This window comes from Esox lucius, chromosome 7 (assembly GCF_011004845.1).
Source record: "Esox lucius isolate fEsoLuc1 chromosome 7, fEsoLuc1.pri, whole genome shotgun sequence".
Taxonomy (NCBI): Eukaryota; Metazoa; Chordata; class Actinopteri; order Esociformes; family Esocidae; genus Esox; species Esox lucius.
This window is the reverse complement of record NC_047575.1, coordinates 23206119-23227611: the sequence shown is the minus strand read 5'-3', so window position 1 is coordinate 23227611 and position 21493 is coordinate 23206119. Positions and strand designations below refer to the sequence as shown.

Here is a 21493-nt window from a genome sequence, read left to right as displayed (position 1 = left end):
ATTGAAAAAATAGCTGTGGCTTCCATATTCACCATTGATGTAGAATATTATTGAAAAAAAGGCCATACGAATTTGTTCACAGGAATTTAAAAGATAACAGAAAACTTCAGTGGTTGTTTAGTCAATATTTATTGCTTAAGAGGATAAACCTGATATGTCAATAACTGGTAATAATCCCTGCGTGGCTTTGGCTGAAATTCAATATCAGCAGGCAAACAGGTTCTGTGCATTTCAGAGCCAACGCCAATATTAAATGTCAGGAAGCAGTTTTATCATATACTTAGTAAATCCATTTTGATTTAATTACTTTTTGAAATTTTTCCTTTTGATTTAAACTCTCTTCATGAACAATTTCCCAGCAAAAGCGATCAGACAGACTTTTTGAACCTGAATGCCAAAACATACAGGAGGAAGTGTTCAAAGAGGACACATTTTCCATGACCCACTCTATCACAAGACATTTCCTAATGAAAGGGGAAAAAGTGTCTGGATTTGACCTAATTTGAAAGCTTACAAACAGGGTTGTCGAGCTGTTTTATAATTTCAAGGTTTTTACGTAGAGTCCAAGAACAGCGAAGACACAAGCTTTTTATTAAAGGGTGGGTGTCACTTAAGAGACATACACATTCAAGTCTACATTCTTCTGTGTGGCCCTCTAACCACCCATTTACTTTGAAAAATCTACATTTCAAATGTAACCCCAATTTATTAGCTGAAGATGACACCCACCTTGTATTCAGGAGCATGTGGTCTCAACAGATGGCAAACAACACAAAACTAAAAGAGGCTCTAATCTACAACATAAAAAAAATATTAAAGTCTAAGCACTGGGAAATTGTAACTTGGGTAAACATTTTCAAAGACATTCTTCTATAGTTTGAGCCTGTTTGTAAGCTTTTCATTTAAAATCTAATGGTCTGATTGAGTCACTATGTGAGCACATTTATAATTTTGCATATATGGGAGGTTTTCTTATAATCTAAAACGGTTACTATCAAGAAGCGATTCAACATAGATGGATTTACTTAATGAAATGCATAATCTTGATCATGTCAGCAGTCATGATATCAGGCTTAGGAGTTAGAATCTTACAGTTAAAACGTCCCATATTTCCTTTCAGACGTTTGAACAAGGTTTTAAGATGACTCTGGGCTTTGGCATACATCTCAATCTACAAGATGGCTCTAAAAAAAAGATCTTAACAAAACAGGGAGGAGTTGGGCCATTGGAAACCCTACCAGCACTAAGTCAATATTTGACACCACTGTTCCAATATAAACTATACAGTATCTGCAGAAGAGAATGTAAATAATGCCGTGGTTCTAGAACATAAATGACATGCAATGTTTTTCAGCAACAAGTGTGATCAATCAGTAAGTCAGTCATTCATGGATATGATAAAAACAGGTCTTCGATTAGATCGTTTTCATATAGATTGAGAGGAAGAATCAAACTGGCACCTCTTTATCTAATCTAAAAGCCATTCAAGCCATACAGCCACAAGTCCTCTGAAAAAAACCTAATAGCCAGAATAACACAGGTGGCAGGTCATTCTAAAACTGTTCATACCTGAACAAAAAAATTCACAATTTTCAAGAGGTACTCCCACTACAGTTTGTCACTACTACACTGGTAAAAGGGTTCCTTAGTCTTTTCAAAAGCACTGTAAACAGAACGGCATCTGACTATGTCCCTCTTGAGTACTGCCATAAAGTTCATAGAAGTATAGCGGTCCTTTCAGGAGGTTAATTCACTGAGAAGAAAAACAGCAGTTAACATAATGGGAACTGATACTGAAGATCGCGCTAATTTAATCTACCTATTTTAGACAAAAAACAGAAAAATCTTTAGCTAGGTAAAAGCCAAAAGCAGTAAAACCATTCAGATATCCCAACCATTTTCATTATCACTTTTGTCAAGGCAATGTATAAAGCTCTGATACATTTCATTCAAAAAAACATAGCAAAAAAGTCATTCAGTGAGTGAAACGGTGAACACTGGAACAAGTATGCCTGGGGTGGTGTCACGTTGGTTCCCGCTCCCAGCACAAAGACATCCAGGTTCTATTTTCAGCCTCACCAACCCAGACAGAGTTGTAGTGTAGAGAGGAAATATTTTGGTCGGAAGACTAGAGGAAATTGCATATAATTTGAAACATCATTCTTAGAAGTAAAGTGATCAAAATAAAAACGTAAAAGTCTTATACTAAAATGTTCATGTTCTCCATGATGTTACTGTAATGTTTTTTGTTTGAACTAGTGTATTCTGGATATTCTAAAACTATAAAAAAATAAAGATTATGAACAGTTTCACTGTTTTTGAGATAACTGATTAATGATATTTATCTCAAAGCTGTGTCATAACTTAATGAATGATATTTTGTCTGGCATGAGTCTTTGAGGTTCGTAAATGAATTAATCTGAGATAAGTCTTGTATCATCATCATCGTCGTCGTCATCATCTCAAACTAGTATCAACCCGTGCAGTGGAACCAACTGGCACCCTTGGTCTACACTGCAAGCAGTGTAAATATATATACACAAGGCCAACACAAGCCGCTTAGTATTTATATAGCTAACCTAGAGCAGATCTTTTCATTGCATCTTTAAAGCACGAGTCAAAGCTTAAGTGTACAACTGAGAAAATATGTTTCTAGAAATGTGCAAATGTCAACACCACTCTTCTCTCCTTTGGTCCCTCTTGGCCAACGTCCATGAGACCCGTCCAGAGTTTAAAGGTCAAGGGTGCTCTTCCTACCCTCTGATTGGACTAGGATCCTGGTTGGCCACCAGTAGTTCTTCTCATGGTTTAGAAGGTCACAAATGCAGAATGCAAAACAAAAAAATTACAATACAAAAAAATCATGAAGTGGTATTAAAATCATTCTAAATAGCATCACTCAAAAACCCTCCATCTGTAAAATATTTCTGCTCCAATGAAAGGTTAAGATGGAGGAAGAGCAGAAGGGAGATAAATACAATATTTTTCTTAAATACGGCTTCTTAATCTATAATAGAAGATTCATGGATCAAGAAGTGGTATCTCTCAGTCAGTGCAAGGTTGTTGAAGGAGGCGTGTGGGTGTGAAGGACCAGAGGACAGGAAGGGGAAGGATAGGGTGGTAGGGAAGGAGGCATGGGAGGTTGAGGACTAGAGAGGTGTGGGAGGGTGGAGAATCAGAGGACAGGAAGGGGAAGGAGAGGGTTGTAGGGAAGGAGGTGTGGGGGATTGGCGGACCAGAGGATAGGAAGGATGAGGAGAAGGTGGTAGGGGAGGAGGCGTGGGGGGGTGGAGGACTAGAGGACAGGAAGGAGAAGGTGGTAGGGGAGGAGGCGTGGGGGGTTGGAGGACTAGAGGACAGCAAGGAGAAGGTGGTAGGGGAGGAGGCGTGGGGGGTTGGAGGACTAGAGGACAGGAAGGAGAAGGTGGTAATGGAGGAGGCATGGGGGGTTGGAGGACTAGAGGACAGGAAGGAGAAAGTGGTAATGGAGGAGGCGTGGGGGGTTGGAGCAATAGGGGACAAGAAGGAGAAGGTGGTAGGGGAGGAGGCGTGGGGGGTTGAAGGACTAGAGGAGAGGAAGGAGAAGGTGGTAGGGGAGGAGGCGTGGGGGGGTGGAGGACTAGAGGACAGGAAGGAGACGGTGGTAATGGAGGAGGTGTGGGGAGTTGAAGGACTAGAGGACAGGAAGGAGAAGGTGGTAGGGGAGGAGGCGTGGGGGATCGGAGGACTAGAGGAGAGGAAGGAGAGGGTGGTTGGGAAGGAGGTGTAGGGAGCCGGACGACTACAGAAGAGGGTGATAGTGGAGGAGGCGTAGAGGGAAGGAGCACCAGAGGTGAGGAAGGAGGAGAGGGTGGTAGGGGAAGAGGCGTGGGAGGATGGAAGACCACAGGAGAGGCTGGTAAGGGAGGCGGTGTAGAGGGAGGGAGAACCAGAGGAGAGGAAGGAGAGGGTGGTTGGGAAGGAGGCGTAGGGGTCAGGCCGCGTCTTGCTCCCCCTGGGGGGTAGTGGAGCCGTTGATCCTGCTCCTGCTCTTGGGCAACAGCTTGCGGTTCAGCATCCGGCTGAAGGTGGCCGTGCGTTTCTCCCGGTCCACCATCACAGGCTGCTCCAGGTAGACCAGGTCGTTGTGGGACTGACTCATCCCAGGGTCCTTGCACTGGCGCCGCCGACGGAAGAACAGCTTGGCACTCTTGTGCAGGAAGCTGCCTCCTAGTGGGAGGAAGAGAAGACCAGAGGTGGATGTGGTGATGTAATTGAATGGTATCTGTCCTCTGAGTGTTTTCTGTCCATCTGGTAATTCCAGTCTATTCACTGACATGACAGGGCAAATACATGATTTACTGTCCGCACAATGCCTCTTACAAGTTGGAGCCAAGATACACGCAAGACCAAGGTCCAGCAATGAGGCTTGTTTCACTCCCAGAGAAAAGCTGACTGTGTTATCAGGCAAGAGATTTTATGAAAAATAATACATGTGACATAACACCCTGTTGGAGGAATAATTCAAATAAATGTACCTTTGCAAGGAAAGGAATCTCATTACAGTAAGTGGAAAAAAACAAACATACACTACTGAACAACACATGGATAAGCAGAGTCACAGATGGAGTTAACAGCAGCTAAGAGACTAGTGGCTGAAAGCAGATATGGCACATGAACAAAAACAGAAACAAGATGTCTTTCTAGCTCAGTCCCACCTGCAAATACCCTCCTGTCCTGTGCACTCAGGGACAAACCCTCTACCTCACGGAACGATAGATCAACAGCCTCGCCTCTCGCATGCTTCACTTTCAACACTGACTTGACTCCATACAGAAGATATAAAGCAAGCATGTCACTTCACAGGTGAAATTGCAATCTAAACTACTCACTACTATTAACTACCAAGCTTGTTTCAGATAAAACTTACTCTTCAGGATAGAATTTTTGGTTAGCACTGGTTTCTTCTTCAAGATGGTAAAGAAGAAAGTGACAAGGGACGGGTGAAGACAGGAGGGAGAAATTATTTGAAAAACAACATTTGAAAAACAAAATCAAGAGTGAGAAAGAAAAACACAGGTAGTGAGGACCGGTGCAGCGACCCGACATCAGTACAAAGTCAAAGGCCCCTTATTTAGTATCAAGAAGAGAAACATAAGACCATAAGGACCTGCCACACTGCATGCATGGGCTTCACCCCACAAACCCTCACCTCTGCTCTTCTTGGAGCCAGACTCTGAGATGCACAGGGACATGGAGGTTTTGTCTGCATGTCTGTCTGGATCTGGCTCCTCTCCTGCTTGGCTCTCCCAGTCTTCTGGGGCCTGTTGATCTGGAGCCTGGGCAACTCCACTGAGGCCCTCGTTGGAGGCCGCCGCCAAAGACTCTGGGGGGATGCTACTGGCAGCAACTACTGTCGCCACAGCGATCTCCTGAGAACCCGACTCCGACATGGAGGCATCCATTGCAGCAGCATAGCCGGCCATCATAGCCATTTCATCATCCTGAGACAGAGGTGTCTGGGAAATCGAGGAAAAGATTAATCTTTACTTCCCAACAAAAACCAAATAAGAGACTAAGGCGCCTATTTACATCACAATAGTGTCATTTGAATAAAAAAGAAAAAAATACTTGTTCGGAAGATTTTTTGTAGGCTGTATAAAAAGAATAATAATGTAAACAGGTGAAAATGTCAGCCATCGCTTTCTGAGGTAACATTTTCCCCAGAGGTCCCCCCGACACATCACTAGAAAACGTTGCTTAATCTGTATTGCAGACACCGGAGTAGGAGGACACTTCCTGTTATTGAAATAATTAGCGAGCTGGTTCATTTAAGAGTTATTTAGAAAGGAACATACTAAATACTTTGCTAAAATCTCCTGGCACAAATGGCTTGCTAAATGTTTTACATTTCAAAATCAGTCGTCTGTTAATAGCTCATTTTGATCAGCTGTGCACATCGGAGCAGCTTGTATGAGGACATTAAGTGATAATATGTGAAAACCCATATTAGCTAGCTTTTGGTGGAACGTAACGATTATAGAATGTTGTGTGTGTTGAATTTGGAGTAGCTTGTTACTTTTGGCTTGCTTGAATTAAAACTTCCGTTTCAGTGGCAGTACATTGTGATTTAAATGACAATCTCCTTCTGGAGTTTGGGCAATTCAAATTTTATAATTGAGAATAAGTAAAAAAATAAAAGGCAATTCAGAATTTCCTCCAGCTCTGGTACCTTAGCTACTCCTGAGATGATGATGGTGCTCTTCTTCACAGGGGACTTGAGCTTCTGCTTGGCCGACTCGTGAAGCTGGCGGATAGCAGCCTCCGCCACCGGGTCGGTCCCGTTCAGCATGAGCAGCTCTGTGTCAGAGGCGGACAGGGCCTTGCTCCCCATGGTCCCAAGCATTGATGGCTGTTCTGACACCCTCCGAGATGATAGCTTGGACTTAATGGGAGGCTTCAGGGGGGTCACTGAAAACACACCAGAAACCACAGATAATGAGACCTCAATAGGTCCTTTGTTTTAAGAGTTACAGAACACTTTCTCTAATACAAATACTTTCTATAATACAAATAATACCTCATCAGAGCAATAGACTGATTAAGCTACAGCAAACCCTTATATGCAACATTACATGTCCATCTAGATAATTCTTGCAACATAAAAAAAACATGGACAAAATATTGGAAATAACCCACCCATCCAATCCAATTATTATTTCATAATCTACACAAAATTACCCATAATGCCAAAGTGAAAACAAATGTTTGCCATTTTATTAAAAATAAAAAGGAGAAATATCTTGTATACTAAGTATTCAGACCCATTAATCAGTACTTTGTAGAAGTGCCTTTAGAAGCAATTACAGCCTTGAATATCTTTGGGTATGCTTCGATCAGCTTTGCACACCAGGATTTAGGCAGGTTCTCCCATTCTTCCTTGCAGAATCTCTCAAACTCTGTCAGACTGGATGGGGAGCGCTGGTCAACTGCAATCTTTAGGTCTCCTCTCAGATGTTCAATGAGGTTCGAGTCTGAGCCCTGGCTGGGCCAGTCAAGGACATTCACAGACTTGTCCCAAAGCAACTCCATCATTGTCTTGTCTGTGTGCTTAGGGTCATTGTCATGCTAAAAGATTACTCTTCACCCCAGTCTAAGCTCTTCAAGGACCTCTGTATTTTGTCGCTGCCACAGCATGACGCTCCCACCAACATTCTTCCCCGCAGGGATGGTCCTAGCCAGGTGGTGAGCAGTACCTTGTTTTTTCCAGACGTGGCGCTTGCATTCAGGCCTTACGTTCTCCGGTCTCTGCAGAAAACCCCTGAATCTTTGCATGCGAGTCCATTGGGTTATTGGTCATCTCCCCAACTGAGGCCCTTCTTGCCCAGATACTTCGTTTTGCCGGACAACCAGCTCTAGGAAGAGCCCTGTTGATTCCAAACATCTTCCATTCTTACAGTGGAGCCCACCGTGTTCCTGGTAACTATCAATACTTAAGCAATTGTTTCTATAACCATCCCCAGATCTGTGCTTTCTCAAAATCTTGGTGAATCAATTAAATTTGCTCCCATTAAGTTCTAGACACGTGTCAGGGATGATCAAAGGACACAGGACGCATCAGAGCGCCATTTGGGGTTTCATGGCAAACAGTCTAAGATTGATGGCAGAAAAGAAACGTCTGTTTTAAATAAAATTCATAACACCAACATGTGGAGGAACTGATGGGGTCTGAACACTGGAGGCATCTCAGAGTTTGAAAGAGGCAGAAATAGTCAGTGCCAGAATTGCAGGTGAATTAGTCACAAAAACGGCAAAATTATTAGACATGTCAAGGGGATCAATCTCTGGAAACCTGTCCTGAAGTCCAAAGGTGGCCTTACTCCTCATTGTGTTGGGGGGGGGGGGGGGCAGCCCAAAAGCTTGAAATTTAAAAACCCAGAAAATGGCGGTAGGTTGTATGTAAATAGGACTACATGTGCTACTGTTGAGGATCTTATTGGGATACCTTTAGAGTTACATCCGAAATATTTACTGTACTGTTAATGATTCAATACGTACGCAGGGCTGTACCTGCGCCAGGTCCCGGTGGTAGAGGTCGACCTGGTTTACTCTTAACTGCAGTGACTGTGGTGACCACAGTACCACAGGGCATTACTGTGCGGTCCATCTCCACTCTCTTAGTAAGGGCTGGAGTAGGGGTTTGCCACGAACGCAGCTCACTGGGCTCTAGGTAAGTAAACTGATGAATGAGAAGGAGGGAATTACATGATTATCATTGGGGTTGAGGTATAAATGTATACAAGAGCACAAGTACAATGTGTAAAACAGTAAGGTGTTAGATAAGTTTAAAGATTGCCTCAGTAGTAAGTGACCCCGTCACTCGGTCTTTGGTCATGAGTGCAAAAGTTTGCTGTCCTTTGGGCTGTTTCTTCACTAGATCAAAAGGCACAGACACTTGACCCAGTAAGGCGTCTGTCAAGAACAAAGAAAATGTCAATCGATTGCTACAATAAGACAGCTTTCATATTTTTTGTTTAAAAAACACAAAAGATACTGTGTAAGTAAATGACAACATAATAAAGGACAAAGGATAATAAGACTAAATATATCAAGGATGATGTTTTTCTAAAAATCTACTTCAAAGTAAAGCTATATCAGGTTTGGATCAGAAAAATTCGCATTCTTACCTCCCCAAGTGCCTAAATACAAGAATAGAAAAACAAATACATACTTACTGTCCTGAGGTATCCCATCATCCAGAAGCTGAATATTGAGCTCTTTTGATCTTCCATTCAGCTCACTGGTGGGAGAAAAAGGCATTCTTACACAACTGAAAACGAGCAAAAGAAAGACAATGGAGAGAGGGAATGTAGGAGAGGAGGAACGTGGGTGGGATACTTTACTAAGAGGCCAAACTCACTGGCTATTAGAATGGATAATATCAGGACTCACAAGATGAAGGGCTGATCCCAGGCTGGGCTGGCTGTGTTTTGAAAAACTGAAGTGGAGAATTTCTGTTTGGGGTCATCTAGCTGCAGAACACACAGAGGATTCATACTGCCTGCAAAGTGCAAACACAACACAAAATGAATTCAACAGAAACACAGATTTTCAACAACAACTAAAAAAATCACTCTCACCCAGAACCCACTAACACGGCATTGTTGAGTCCATGCTATACTAACGGTGCAACATTTGTAACCAGTAGCTTCAAGTCTGGCTATTAGGCTGGTAATAATAAATAATAGGGATGTACCAAATCAGCATTTTTTAGGCTGAAAAAGATAGCTAATTGTTTTCCTAATGGATGTGCCATTTTTTGGGGAATAAATTCACATACCATTCAAAGGTTTGGGGTCACTTAGAAATGTCTTTGTTTTTGCAAGAAAAGCATTTTTTTTGTCCATTAAAGTAACATCAAACTGCAGAAGTACACTGCAGACACTGTTAATCTTGAAAAGGACTACTGTAGCTGGAAATGACTGACTTGGAATATCTACACAGGCGTACAGAGGCACATTATCAGCAACCATCAGTCCTGTGTTCCAATGGCACATTGTTAATCCAAGTTCATAATTATAATAACTGATCATTAGAAAAACATTTTGGAATTATGTTAGCACAGCTGAAAACTGTTGTGCTGATTAAAGAAGCAACAAATACCTTTAGACTGGTTAAATATCTGGAGCATCAGCAACAGTGAATTCAATCAAATGCTAAAAATGGCCAGAAACAACAAACTTTCTTCTGAAACTCATCAGCCTATTCGTGTCCTGAGAAATGCAATTCCATTCCATCCAAGAAATTACCAAGACACTGAAGATCTTGTACAACGCTGTGTACTACTCTCTTCACAGCAGCGCAAACTGGCTCTAACCAGAACAGAAGTGGGAGGCCCCGGTGCACAACTGATTAAGATGACAAATACACTCACCTAAAGGATTATTAGGAACACCATACTAATACTGTGTTTGACCCCCTTTCGCCTTCAGAACTGCCTTAATTCTACGTGGCATTGATTCAACAAGGTGCTGAAAGCATTCTTTAGAAATGTTGGCCCATATTGATAGGATAGCATCTTGCAGTTGATGGAGATTTGTGGGATGCACATCCAGGGCACGAAGCTCCCGTTCCACCACATCCCAAAGATGCTCTATTGGGTTGAGATCTGGCGACTGTGGGGGCCATTTCAGTACAGTGAACTCATTGTCATGTTCAAGAAACCATCAGAGGATGGGTACATGGTGGTCATAAAGGGATGGACATGGTCAGAAACAACGCTCAGGTAGGCCATGGCATTTAAACGATGCCCAATTGGCACTAAGGGGCCTAAAGTGTGCCAAGAAAACATCCCCCACACCATTACACCACCACCAGCAGCCTGCACAGTGGTAACAAGGCATGATGGATCCATGTTCTCATTCTGTTTACGCCAAATTCGGACTCTGCCATCTGAATGTCTCAACAGAAATAGAGACTCATCAGACCAGGCAACATTCTTCCAGTCTTCAACTGTCCAATTTTGGCGAGCTTGTGCAAATTGTAGCCTCTTTTCCCTATTTGTAGTGGAGATGAGTGGTACCCGGTGGGGTCTTCTGCTGTTGTAGCCCATCCGCCTCAAGGTTGTGCGTGTTGTGGCTTCACAAATGCTTTGCTGCATACCTCGGTTGTAACGAGTTATTTCAGTCAAAGTTGCTCTTCTATCACCTTGAATCAGTCGGCCCATTCTCATCTTACCTCTAGCATCAACAAGGCATTTTCGCCCACAGGACTGCCGCATACTGGATGTTACCATTCTTTGTAAACCCTAGAAATGGTTGTGGGTGAAAATCCCAGTAACTGAGCAGATTGTGAAATACTCAGACCGGCCCGTCTGGCACCAACAACCATGCCACGCTCAAAATTGCTTAAATCACCTTTCTTTCCTATTCTGACATTCAGTTTGGAGTTCAGGAGATTGTCTTGACCAGGACCACACCCCTAAATGCATTGAAGCAACTGCCATGTGATTGGTTGATTAGATAATTGCATTAATGAGAAATTGAACAGGTGTTCCTAATAATCCTTTAGGTGAGTGTTAATTAGTGTCTTGTGTGAGAAACAGACGTCTCACAGGTCCTCAACTGGTAGCTTCATTAATTAGTACCCGGAATAACCGGTCTCAAAGTCAACAGAAAAGAGCGACTTTGGGATGCTGGCCTTCCAGTCAGAGTTGCAAAGAAAAAGCCATATCTCAGACTGGCCAATAAAAAGAAAAGATTAAGATGGGAATAAAAACCCAGACACTGGATAGAGGAAGATTGGAAAAAAGTGTTATGGACATCTGAGGTGTTCGGATCACAAAGAAGGGCATTTGTGAGAGAAACCAAATGAAATGATGCTGGGGGAGTGCTTTACGCCATCTCTCAAGCATGGTGGAGGCAATGTGATGGTCCGGAGGTGCTTTGGTGGTGGTGAACACCATGCCATACCGTGTGGACAGTGCTTGATTGGAGCCAAGTTTCCTACATCAAGACAATGCCCCATGGCGCAGCTCCAAACTATGCAATAACTATTTAGGGAAGAAGCAGTCAGCTGGTATTATGACTATAATGGAGTGGCCAGCACAGTCACCAGATCTCCTTAGTCAACCCTTCCACTACAGATACCCCCACCAGCTAATGTATAATGCTATGTTTGTTATAATTGTCAAACGTAACAAGTGATGCCTATTGGATTGCAAGATGTAAAATGGTACGAGATTACATCCACACCAAAGCATGCTCGCTGCGACATGTCTATTATGGCCAAGGAGGATGCAACAATGAACTCTGATATCCATTTGAAGACATCATTTTGGCAAGACACTGCATGTTACCGTTTTTTCAATCACTCTATCAATGACTTTCAATAATAGTGTTCATTCCGATGGCTGAAAACCAGGCTGCATAATAAAGACATTTTTATAACTGATAATTGAACTTAATGTGCAATATTGACTATTGATTGTCATGATGGACAAAGATGTATAGAATTAAAACATACAGCAACCTTTTGGTTAGGTTAAGCAGAGTAGTTCTCTGCAAAGGCAGCATTAACAAATCCACAGCCAGTCGTTTGAATGAACTACACTACTCAAAATAATGAAGGGAACACTTAAATCACACTTTGGGTCTAAATGAACAAAATAGATTAAAGATAAAAATATTTACTATACATTGTGTAAATTGGTTGAGAACGAAATGGCGTAACAACGGTCAATGGAAACCAAAATCACCAACCGAATGAGGGCTGGATTCAAACCCACACCGAAAATCAAAGTAAATAACTGAAATCACAGACTGTTCCAACCTAAATTTCATCACAGACTGTTCCAACCTAAATTTCATCACAACAACTCATAATGTGACTCAGTAGTGTGTATGGCCCCCACGTGCCTGTATGCACTCCGGACAATGTCTAAGCATGCTCCTGATGAGACGGCGATGGTGTCCTGGGGGATCTCCTTGCCAGACATGGATCAGGGCATCAGTGAGCTCCTGGACTGTCTGTGGCACTACTTGGCGTTGAGGCTGGTTCCCTTAATTTCTTTGAGCAGTGTATGAAAAGTACATGTGAGACTCCATTCAGTGAAAAGTTTTGCACAAAATTAACTTTACATCCCTATTATTATCTTTGCCACTGGCATAGGAGACACAAATACACATTGTGGATTGTGGATTAAATCAACCCTGCAAGTAAACAAAGCTGTTCAATCGTCCCCTCAAGAGAAATTAAGGGAAGAGGAGGCCGCTTTTGTAAACTGGACCTACACATAATACAGCAATCAATGCTGCATCTGGTTTCATTGGAATCGCCCCTGAGACAAAGTGGTGAGGACAAGTGCATAAGGGCAGTATACTTTGTGATTAGAGTCCAGACTCAACCAGTATATAACACTTTCCTTGATCACAAGTAAATATGGTTGTAATATCAAATGGGTACTAATACAAGCATGATGAGACGGACACACACCTAGTAGTTCTTGTGGTGCAGTGGTCCTAAATTCTGGTTCCCTAGAATTTCAGGACCAAGCTCAGCACACCCGGACAGAATTTCAGGACCAAGCACAGCACACCCGGACAGAATTTCAGGACCCAGCACAGCACACCCGGAGGGAATTCAGGACCAAGCACAGCACACCCGGAGGAAATTGCCAGCAGCCAGCAGTTTCAGTTCAACGTTTTTCTTTTGGTTGAGGTTTATTAAATGCCTTCAGGCTCTGCACCACTTTCCTGTGCTCTTACCACTCCTGTGCTCTGTCCAATACACCACATAAAGTTATAATGTTAAAATGAATAGGCCCAAAGGGCAATGAAACGGCAGTGACAATCCAGGTTGAACCACAATGATTTGGGGGTTGCCTTCATTCATTATATACCTGCTCAGTTAACAAGAGCATTTAAAACACGACCCACAGTGCTACGCTGCCTTGTTGGCTTTGTGCCACACTGTAAATTTCAACAGCAAACCCGATCAGCATTACTGTCTTTTACACTTTAATGAGGCAACTCGGAAAAGTGCTGAACAACACCCATCTAGTCCATCAGCGTAAATGTATTCAGGAAGTCAGCAAGGGACAACCCTGCTGGGAGGTGATGAGTTACAGCTCAGCCACTGAAGTAGTCATTTGGGAGCAAAGGGTACAACTGACGTCAGAAAGGAACAACAGTGGCTCCGTGGAAGGCTCCCTGGGGTCCATGCAACTGTTAGCTAGCAGCTAACTCAAGCAAGCTACTGTTAGCTAGCAGCTAACTCTAGCAGGCTACTGTCAGCTAGTAGCTACATCAAGCAGGGGCACATTTAAAGCTGTAGGAACGCTTTCAGTGTTTTGGTCATGTTTCCATGGTTGAACCGACGTGACAGAAGAGTATCCCTCACCAGCAGCACCGTCCTCCAGGTCCTTAAACGTCACCCGGATATTCTTCACCAGCAGCTTCCAGTCATGAGCGCGGGGCGGCTTAGGTGGAGACGTCATCTTGTGACTTGCCACCTAGCAATGAGGACAGAGAACATAAAGATATAAATCCTCACAAAAAGTATACAACTGATAGAGAGTAGGGCTGAAGAGGAATAGGGTGTGCAGGCTTTAGCTCCATCCCAGAACAAACACTCCCTGACTCAAAAATGAAGGGTGTATAAACTAAACAGCTTTAGTGTATGAGGTCATCTACAAAGGGAGAGGAGTCTTAAAGATGGTTCTGAGTGGAAAGACGCAACAACTTCCTCTTACCTTGGCCCCTGTGGCCTCGGCAGGCCTGCAACTTAGAATCAGAGAGGGACGCACAGTGCAGAGCAGCTGTTTCAGCCTGTCCTTTACTGCTGCTACAGAGGGACCGGTGGCATTGTCCTGACAGACACGCAAACAGTTTGACTACCATTAGAACTCCATGAGACACATGACAGCACCATATTTAAAATGTTTAACTCTGTAATTGAAATGGCAGGTTTCGGGCAGTACCTCTGTGGAGATGGGAATAAGCTGCAGGTCCCATGTCTCCAGATGGCCCACGCCCCAACATATTTGGACTTCCCCTTCAGACTCCTTCATCTGCAAGTCCAACTGGGAAACAGAGGGAAGCCGAATCACTGTGAGCAACAACAAAGTCACACTGTATTGGCACAGACACATACATCAACCCGGCCAGAGCACAAGCCAAAACAATGAGAGACACAGTGATAGGTAGGGGGAGACGACTGTATAGCCCCGCCAACATTCAACTCTGAATACAGCCAAGTCTGTGTTACCAAATAAAGGCTTTGACACTGAAAATCCCACTAAAAATCCTGGCTTAAGTAAAAATGAAAGCAGTTTGAAACAGATTCCCAGTCTAATGGCAACAACTCCAACACACTGATCAGAGTTACAGATAGCTGGATCTTGCGTGAGGGCCATGTGTGTGATGTGAGGGCATGCTGACTCTTGCCAATTCGCATCACACAAGAGGTTTCCTACCAACTCATCAGCAAACCGCACAGCCAAGGCTTGTTTATAGACTGCTTTGGACAGCTTGGTGCTATGAAAGAGCACCTTAGACCGCTGCACAACCTGGGAGAATGCCTATACTACCAATCCAGTTTTCTGGCGAATTCATTGAAATAAATCCACCCATGACTAATCACAGGTGGCTCATAAAAACACATTGTATTAAAAATAGTACTCCCATGTAAGACTTAATTTCTGAGTTAATCTTAACTCTAACTGAATTTAGTAAAAGCCTGAAGATCACATTCCAGAACACAGACAGAAAAGCGGTGAATGCACAAGCTTGTCTAGCTTAGATACATTATTGGAATACATCAACTGTTATGGATGTTACAGATATACAACTTCCAGCAGCATCTGGTACTCCATCCCTACTGCAACTGGGGTTCCTTTTTACTTATACATGTCATGTTAAAATATGAAAAATTTATACAATTATGACAAAAAGACCATAATGTCAATGTAAAATAATTGATTGCATAAGTATTCACCCCTTCAGTCAATATTTTCTGAGGCACCTTTGGCAGCAATTACAGCCATGACTCTAATAAAATGATAAATCCCTACCAGCTTTGCACATCATTGTTCTTTGTAAAATTGCAAAAATTCCAAGTGGGATGGGGACTTTTGGAGAACAGCAATTTATAACACATTCCGCATATTTAATTGGAGTAAGGAAATCCAGGACATTGCCCTTTTTAAAGGCAAAATACTGAGAGATAACTGTATGTCAGTTAAGTGCAGTAGTGACCTGTATTCTGTCATTAGGAACAAAAATGAAAAAGCTGTTGTTTATGGCAGATGTGTCAGATACCCGACAGTCAATGAAAAACACTGATCACCGCACAGGCATTCTGCACAGAAACTGGAACTCAGATGTATTCATTATGGGAAGCTAAGATTGACCTCCATGAATTGTTCTCAGTCGAATAGAGAATCACACAAATAATATGCTATGGATGCCTTCACAGTCACTCAACAAAACCGACGAATGTAGCATCTGTCAGTCAGTCACTTATTTGCCATAGCGTCAAAAAGGATGAAAATATTTCAACAGGCCTGCCCAAGACTTTAACAAACCAACCCAAAGAAGGGTGGAAAAACAAACAAGAACCAATCAAAAGCCCTAACAAAACCATCTCGACCAAACTTAATCCTGGCTTTAGCTTTTTAACTGCTAACTGGCATAATCAGATCAGGCCCACTACGAGGCAATACGTCAAGCATCTTATTGATTTAAAAATAGCTTCATTCAATAGGGTTAACTTCAACACCCTAGACTGCTTAACTTGGTAAGGGAGTTGAGTCAAATCACCTTTAACTGTAAAGCGTGCCAAGTTAGTTATGGATCTTGCTATTAAAATGGTTCACCCACGCTCAAAATACTGCAGTGTAAAGAGAAAGGGTCATCATTTGACATTCCAATGTTCTTGAGGTAATTCCTGAAAAATCATCTTAGACTATCTTTAGAATTTCTTTTTTCTATCTGACGGTAAATGAATTACATTTAATAGGAACCGCACCAGCCAGATAAAGATCACCAAACACAAACAGCAACAAGGTCATGGGTGGCCAAGGCTCATTGATGCACGTGGGGTGCGAAGGCTGTCCAGTGTGATCTGATCCAACAGACGAGTTAATGTAGCTCAAATTGCTGAAAATGTTAATGCTGGTACTGAGAGAAAGATTTTAAAACACACAGTGCATCACAGTTTGTTGCATATGGGGCAGCGTAGCCGCAGACCAGTCAGGGTGACCCATGCTGACCCCTGTCCACTGCTGAAAGAGCCTACAATGGGCACGTGAGCATCAGAACTGGACTACGGAGCAATGGAAGAAAGTGGCCTTGTCGGATGAGTTATGTTTGCATCACATGGATGGCTTGGTGCGTCGAGAACACATTGGCACCAGCATGCACTATGGAAAGAAGGCAAGCCAGCAGTGGCAGCGTGATGCTTTGGGCAATGTTTTACTGGGTAACCTTGGGTCATTCATGTAGATGTTACTTTGACATGTATCACCTACATAAGCATTGCTGCAGACCATGTGCACACTTCTATGGCAATGGTATTCCTTGATGGCTTTGGCCTCTTTCAGCAGGATAATGGGCCCTGCCACAAAGCAAAAATGGTTCAGAAATGGTTTGAGGAACACAACAACGAGTTCAAGGTGTTGCCTTGGCCTCTAAATTCCCCAGATCTCAATCCCATCGAGCACCTGTGGGATGTGCTGGACAAACAAGTCTGATCCACCTCGCAACTTACAGGATTTAAAGGATCTGCTGCTAATGTCTTGGTGCCAGATACCACAACACACCTTCGGAGGTCTAGTGGAATCCATGCCAATGGATCAGGGCTGTTTTGGCGGCAAGAGTGGTACCTACACAATATTAAGCAGGTGGTCATAATGTTATGGCTTATCGGGGCATAAAGTAAAGTATGTTTATCCCCAGACACATGATAAGAATGGCCTGAATGGTAGTGTCAAAGGGGTATGTTTATTCTACCAGAGCCTGAAGAGTTTGTCGGCATATGACACACCTCAATACCTCCCCATAGGTGACTAGTGAGGGCATTTTCGGTAAGTTGGCTTTCGTGGCACTTATCTAAAAGATCCAGATAGTTTGGGGCCAAAAAAGCTCACCATTCAAATTGCTTGAAAATCAACAAGGAACCATGTAAAATATCCACGCTATAAAGTACAAATAGTCTAAGTCTATTATGTCAATTCTTAAAATGCAAGTTTAAATGGGTTACATATATATACATGCCCAAATTATTGAGAGCGGTTAAGGAGAAAGGAAATGGCAAGCCCCTGAAGTAATTATTTGGCTTCATATAGCAAAATATTTTTCATGGAGGCTAAATAATGTAGCCAATGACCAGATGTCTGAAAAGTGGACACTGATGTTCCTCTTATGTCAATACAGGAAGACAACCAAGACGCCGGTCTCCTCTTTCACAGGCTCCCACTTTTTGTATTATGCAGCACTTCAATAAAAGGAATATGACAATAGCAGCAGATGTAGTGGGAATACCCTTTTCTGCTAATTTACCTGAAATTCAACTGGAGATATCTTCACACTGTACATACAGGGCTCTCCTGGAGACATGGCTGATGGTGAAGCACAGAGGGAGAACTGAAGATTGTCCCCAACCACCTTGCACTGTGCAGCCTTAAGGAAGGAAAGGCAAGTTCAATAATGACATTTAAGAACTATCTGGATTCAAAAGGTGCTTGGTGTTAAAATGTTTTACCGTAACTGCATCGAACATAAATGGTTAACATGCAAACTGGTTAAATGGGTCTTCTTCCTAACGCTGTGCGTGTGTGTATATGTATTGCTTATTTTGGTACCAGTTCAGTGTGTGAAAATAATTAATGTAAGAGTTCCAAACAGGAAGCAGCTCAATAAAAGCTAAGTGTCACCCCTTTCTCCCAGCTTGACCGTCCTTTTCATCAGTCCCTTTCTCACCTTAGTGCTGCTCTGTACTGGGGTGCTTATAAGTGGACAACAACATAAGCTTCTTACAGCACACACACTCACTCATGCTGGCAGCACAATGACAAGCCTTATACAAAAGTCTCTGCATGTATTGAAAACAATAAAACAGCAGCTGAATTTGTTTAGAAAAAAGTAAACAAAAAAAACAAATAAGCAGACTTTCTGAGAAGCTTTGTTTTGCTTTTCTTCTCCATACATAACTTGCTAATGTAATTACTGTATCTATGTGATGAAGGAGAATGCTTAAATATCTGAGAATTATGTTCACCTGTCTTTTACAAGAGGTGCTGCATATATGAAGATGCCATAAACTTGGACCTGGAGAGGGTGTCATAAAAATGTGCATACTGCATAAAATCTGTTGAACAGGCTGTTATAGGTAAAAAAAACTGAAAATTCAAAAGGGAAAATGTCTGGAGGTGCCCATGAAGCAAATGGACATTGTGTGATAATGGCCACTGCAGACCTGAAATGAAGTTAAAAGGCTGCAACACCAGTAGCACACTCCCCTCTACACTACAGTTGAAGAGTGGACTGATTACAAAAGCAGATTATAACATTACATATGTTGATTAGGAAATGGCACAGAATACATGTTTGTTCTTTGAACAGTAAACAGTAGTATATTAAAAAGCACTGCAGCCAAACGCAAAACTTGCCAAACAATAACCTTGTTGATCCCAATACCTCCTCTAACTTTAAACTTAACTTTACCAGGAAAATAAGCATTAAACTATATTGTATTATGTACTGAGCCATTTGATGGAAGCCAGCCTGAAACACAGGAGATTATCTTACCTTCTGACCAGCAGACTTCTGGAGGCTAGACACTTGACCAACCATCAGCTCTGATGACTGAAGACCATCCTCTTCAAATGTTAGTTGCACTGGGCTCTGCATGGGTTGAGTACATTGGTGAGTTCATGACAGAATCAGCCACTAGCCCCAACAACTGCTATTACGCCAAAATTAGACAGTGTTGAAATGTATCATGATTAGTATTTGGTTTCTGGATGGTTTGCTGTGGAGAAGACCAGTTTACAAAATACAACAGCAAGGAACAGAAATAATGATATTGACACTGAATTTTATGATTGTGACACTGTCCTATTCTGAGTCTCAGGTCTTGTTTACGATAATATGGATCACGTTATGGATATATTCGTATTAGCGTTGGTTATTATTCTGTTTCAGCTGAGAACAATGAAAGTGCCGAAGGTAAGGTGTAGAAAGGTCAATCTCGGCAGAATTATAAATGGCACTGGTCTACACTGTCCCATGCAATGCCATGCCAATTAGCCACGCGTTACAACAAGCGATAGTTTAATTATAAAGAGTTGCCTTGATGGTGGCACAGAGGGTATACTCTCGAAAACTGGAAACGGTGCTTGCAGCTTTTATTTTTTGATATAGTGTTTTATTTTATTAATGGTAGCTACGATACATATATAAGTCAGTGTATAAATGAATAATAACGTTTTAGCAAAATAAACGATTGGTCATAAACTTACCGAAGAATTCCTAGATTTGTCATTCAACGCTCTGCACCAAGCTGCTCTCCATTGACTTTTCCAGCTTTTCAGTGACAGCGCCCATCCCAGAGTGTCCGCTTCCTCCAAAATTGCATTGTTGGTCTCAGGCTTTTGTGTCCGTAGATCTCCGTAAAAATACTGTATCAGATACAGTATCAATGTAATGATGGAGGCAATGAACAGTGTAATCATGCAGAGCCATTGCAGGTCCCCCAAATCAGAACTTAAAGTCAGATTTTCTGAATCCAAGTCTCCCAAACTAGAATTCGAAAAGGGATTTTCTGGGTCAGACATTTTTGCAACTTTGTTTAGCTAGCTATTTATTTAGCTAATGACAATGCCCCCATTAAAGAAAGACAATATAAAAACATTGTTTAATGCTGTATCTGCAGGAAAGCCTCGTTCATTTATGATAAGTAGTATTAGCTGCCAACTAAGGACTGGACCCAGCTTTTATAGCAATACAATTGGAACTAGTCTTGTCACCATCAGTTCAACCACTGAACCAATGACTTAATGCAAGCTTAGGTTAACCTACTGTCAATATTATGGTTACTGTTGGAGGCTTAACCGTCAACGAAAATATGAGAAGAGATGAGTGCGTTAAAATAAACTGGTTGTTCCATTACTGCTAGCTATCATGATACAAAATCGCAGAAGTGGTTTCCTTGAATATTGCAACTAGCTACAGTACTGAAAACATTAGCTAGCTGAAACAGTTTTCAAAACATTATTCGAACAAGTTACAGTACAGTAGCTAGACAAAACTAGCTCCACGTTGCTAGCTAGCCCCTAGCAATGCTAGCCAACAACAGTAAGTTAGCTAAACATAGCTTCGAGCTTCGAGCAAAAGTTAGCTAGCTAACTTAGCTAATGTTAGCTAGCTAGCATCAGACCAGACTTTTCTCTCATTCAAATAGCTAGAGTACTATACTAACGTTAGCTTGTAAATTATTAGCTAACGTCGGTAGCAAGAAATCTAGCTGCGACTAGTGGGCAAGCTCATAGTAAATAGTCCAAAATATTTTGTCCATGCATCATTTCTCGCGTCCATGGTGTAAATCCAACCCAGAGTAATGTGTGGCAATGTCCAGGCAATAAAATAATAATTTGAAGTCCTTGAAGTCGTCAGCTACCTAAATACTAAGCCAAATAACAAGCTTGCAGAACATCTCAGTCTGAAACCGACGATTACCGACATCGAAAACTTGATAACATGATGTGGCATGAACTGTTATTCCCAGGGTGCATAGCGATATTTTTAAAGAGCCCGTGTGTACATCTTCGCCTTGTTTTTATCAGTAGAGGGTTTCCCCAAACGGGGAATGATATATTTCAATAAATGTATTATTATAAAAATGGGTTTGAGGCATGATTTATTTAATCTGTCTGGTTTATACAATTCGAGTGTTGTTCTCGTGGTTGTAATAGCACACATTGGAACCGACGGCTTTCCGTAGATTTGGAAGCGTT

General features: G+C 42.2%; 1 protein-coding gene across 3 annotated transcripts; it reads right to left on the bottom strand.

The window, feature by feature from the left end:
- Positions 1-110: 110 nt before the first annotated feature.
- On the bottom strand, positions 111-21246 carry LOC105011003 (C2 domain-containing protein 2). Of its 3 annotated transcripts, none has more exons than XM_034293117.1 (14): positions 20000-21246; positions 19287-19382; positions 18039-18158; positions 14459-14560; positions 14231-14347; positions 13879-13990; positions 8932-9040; positions 8715-8779; positions 8336-8451; positions 8038-8218; positions 6212-6450; positions 5192-5498; positions 4910-4946; positions 111-4209 (listed from the first exon to the last, which is right to left on the bottom strand). In XM_034293117.1, the coding sequence occupies exons 1-14, from the start codon at positions 20312-20314 to the stop codon at positions 3150-3152; spliced, it is 2976 nt and encodes a 991-aa protein (XP_034149008.1). In that variant the 5' UTR covers positions 20315-21246; the 3' UTR covers positions 111-3149. The 3 variants fall into 3 exon arrangements, with proteins under 3 accessions (XP_034149008.1, XP_034149009.1, XP_010869026.2); XM_034293118.1 differs by having other exon boundaries at positions 8050-8218; XM_010870724.4 differs by lacking the exon at positions 4910-4946 and having other exon boundaries at positions 3872-4209.
- Between the last annotated feature and the right edge of the window lie 247 nt (positions 21247-21493).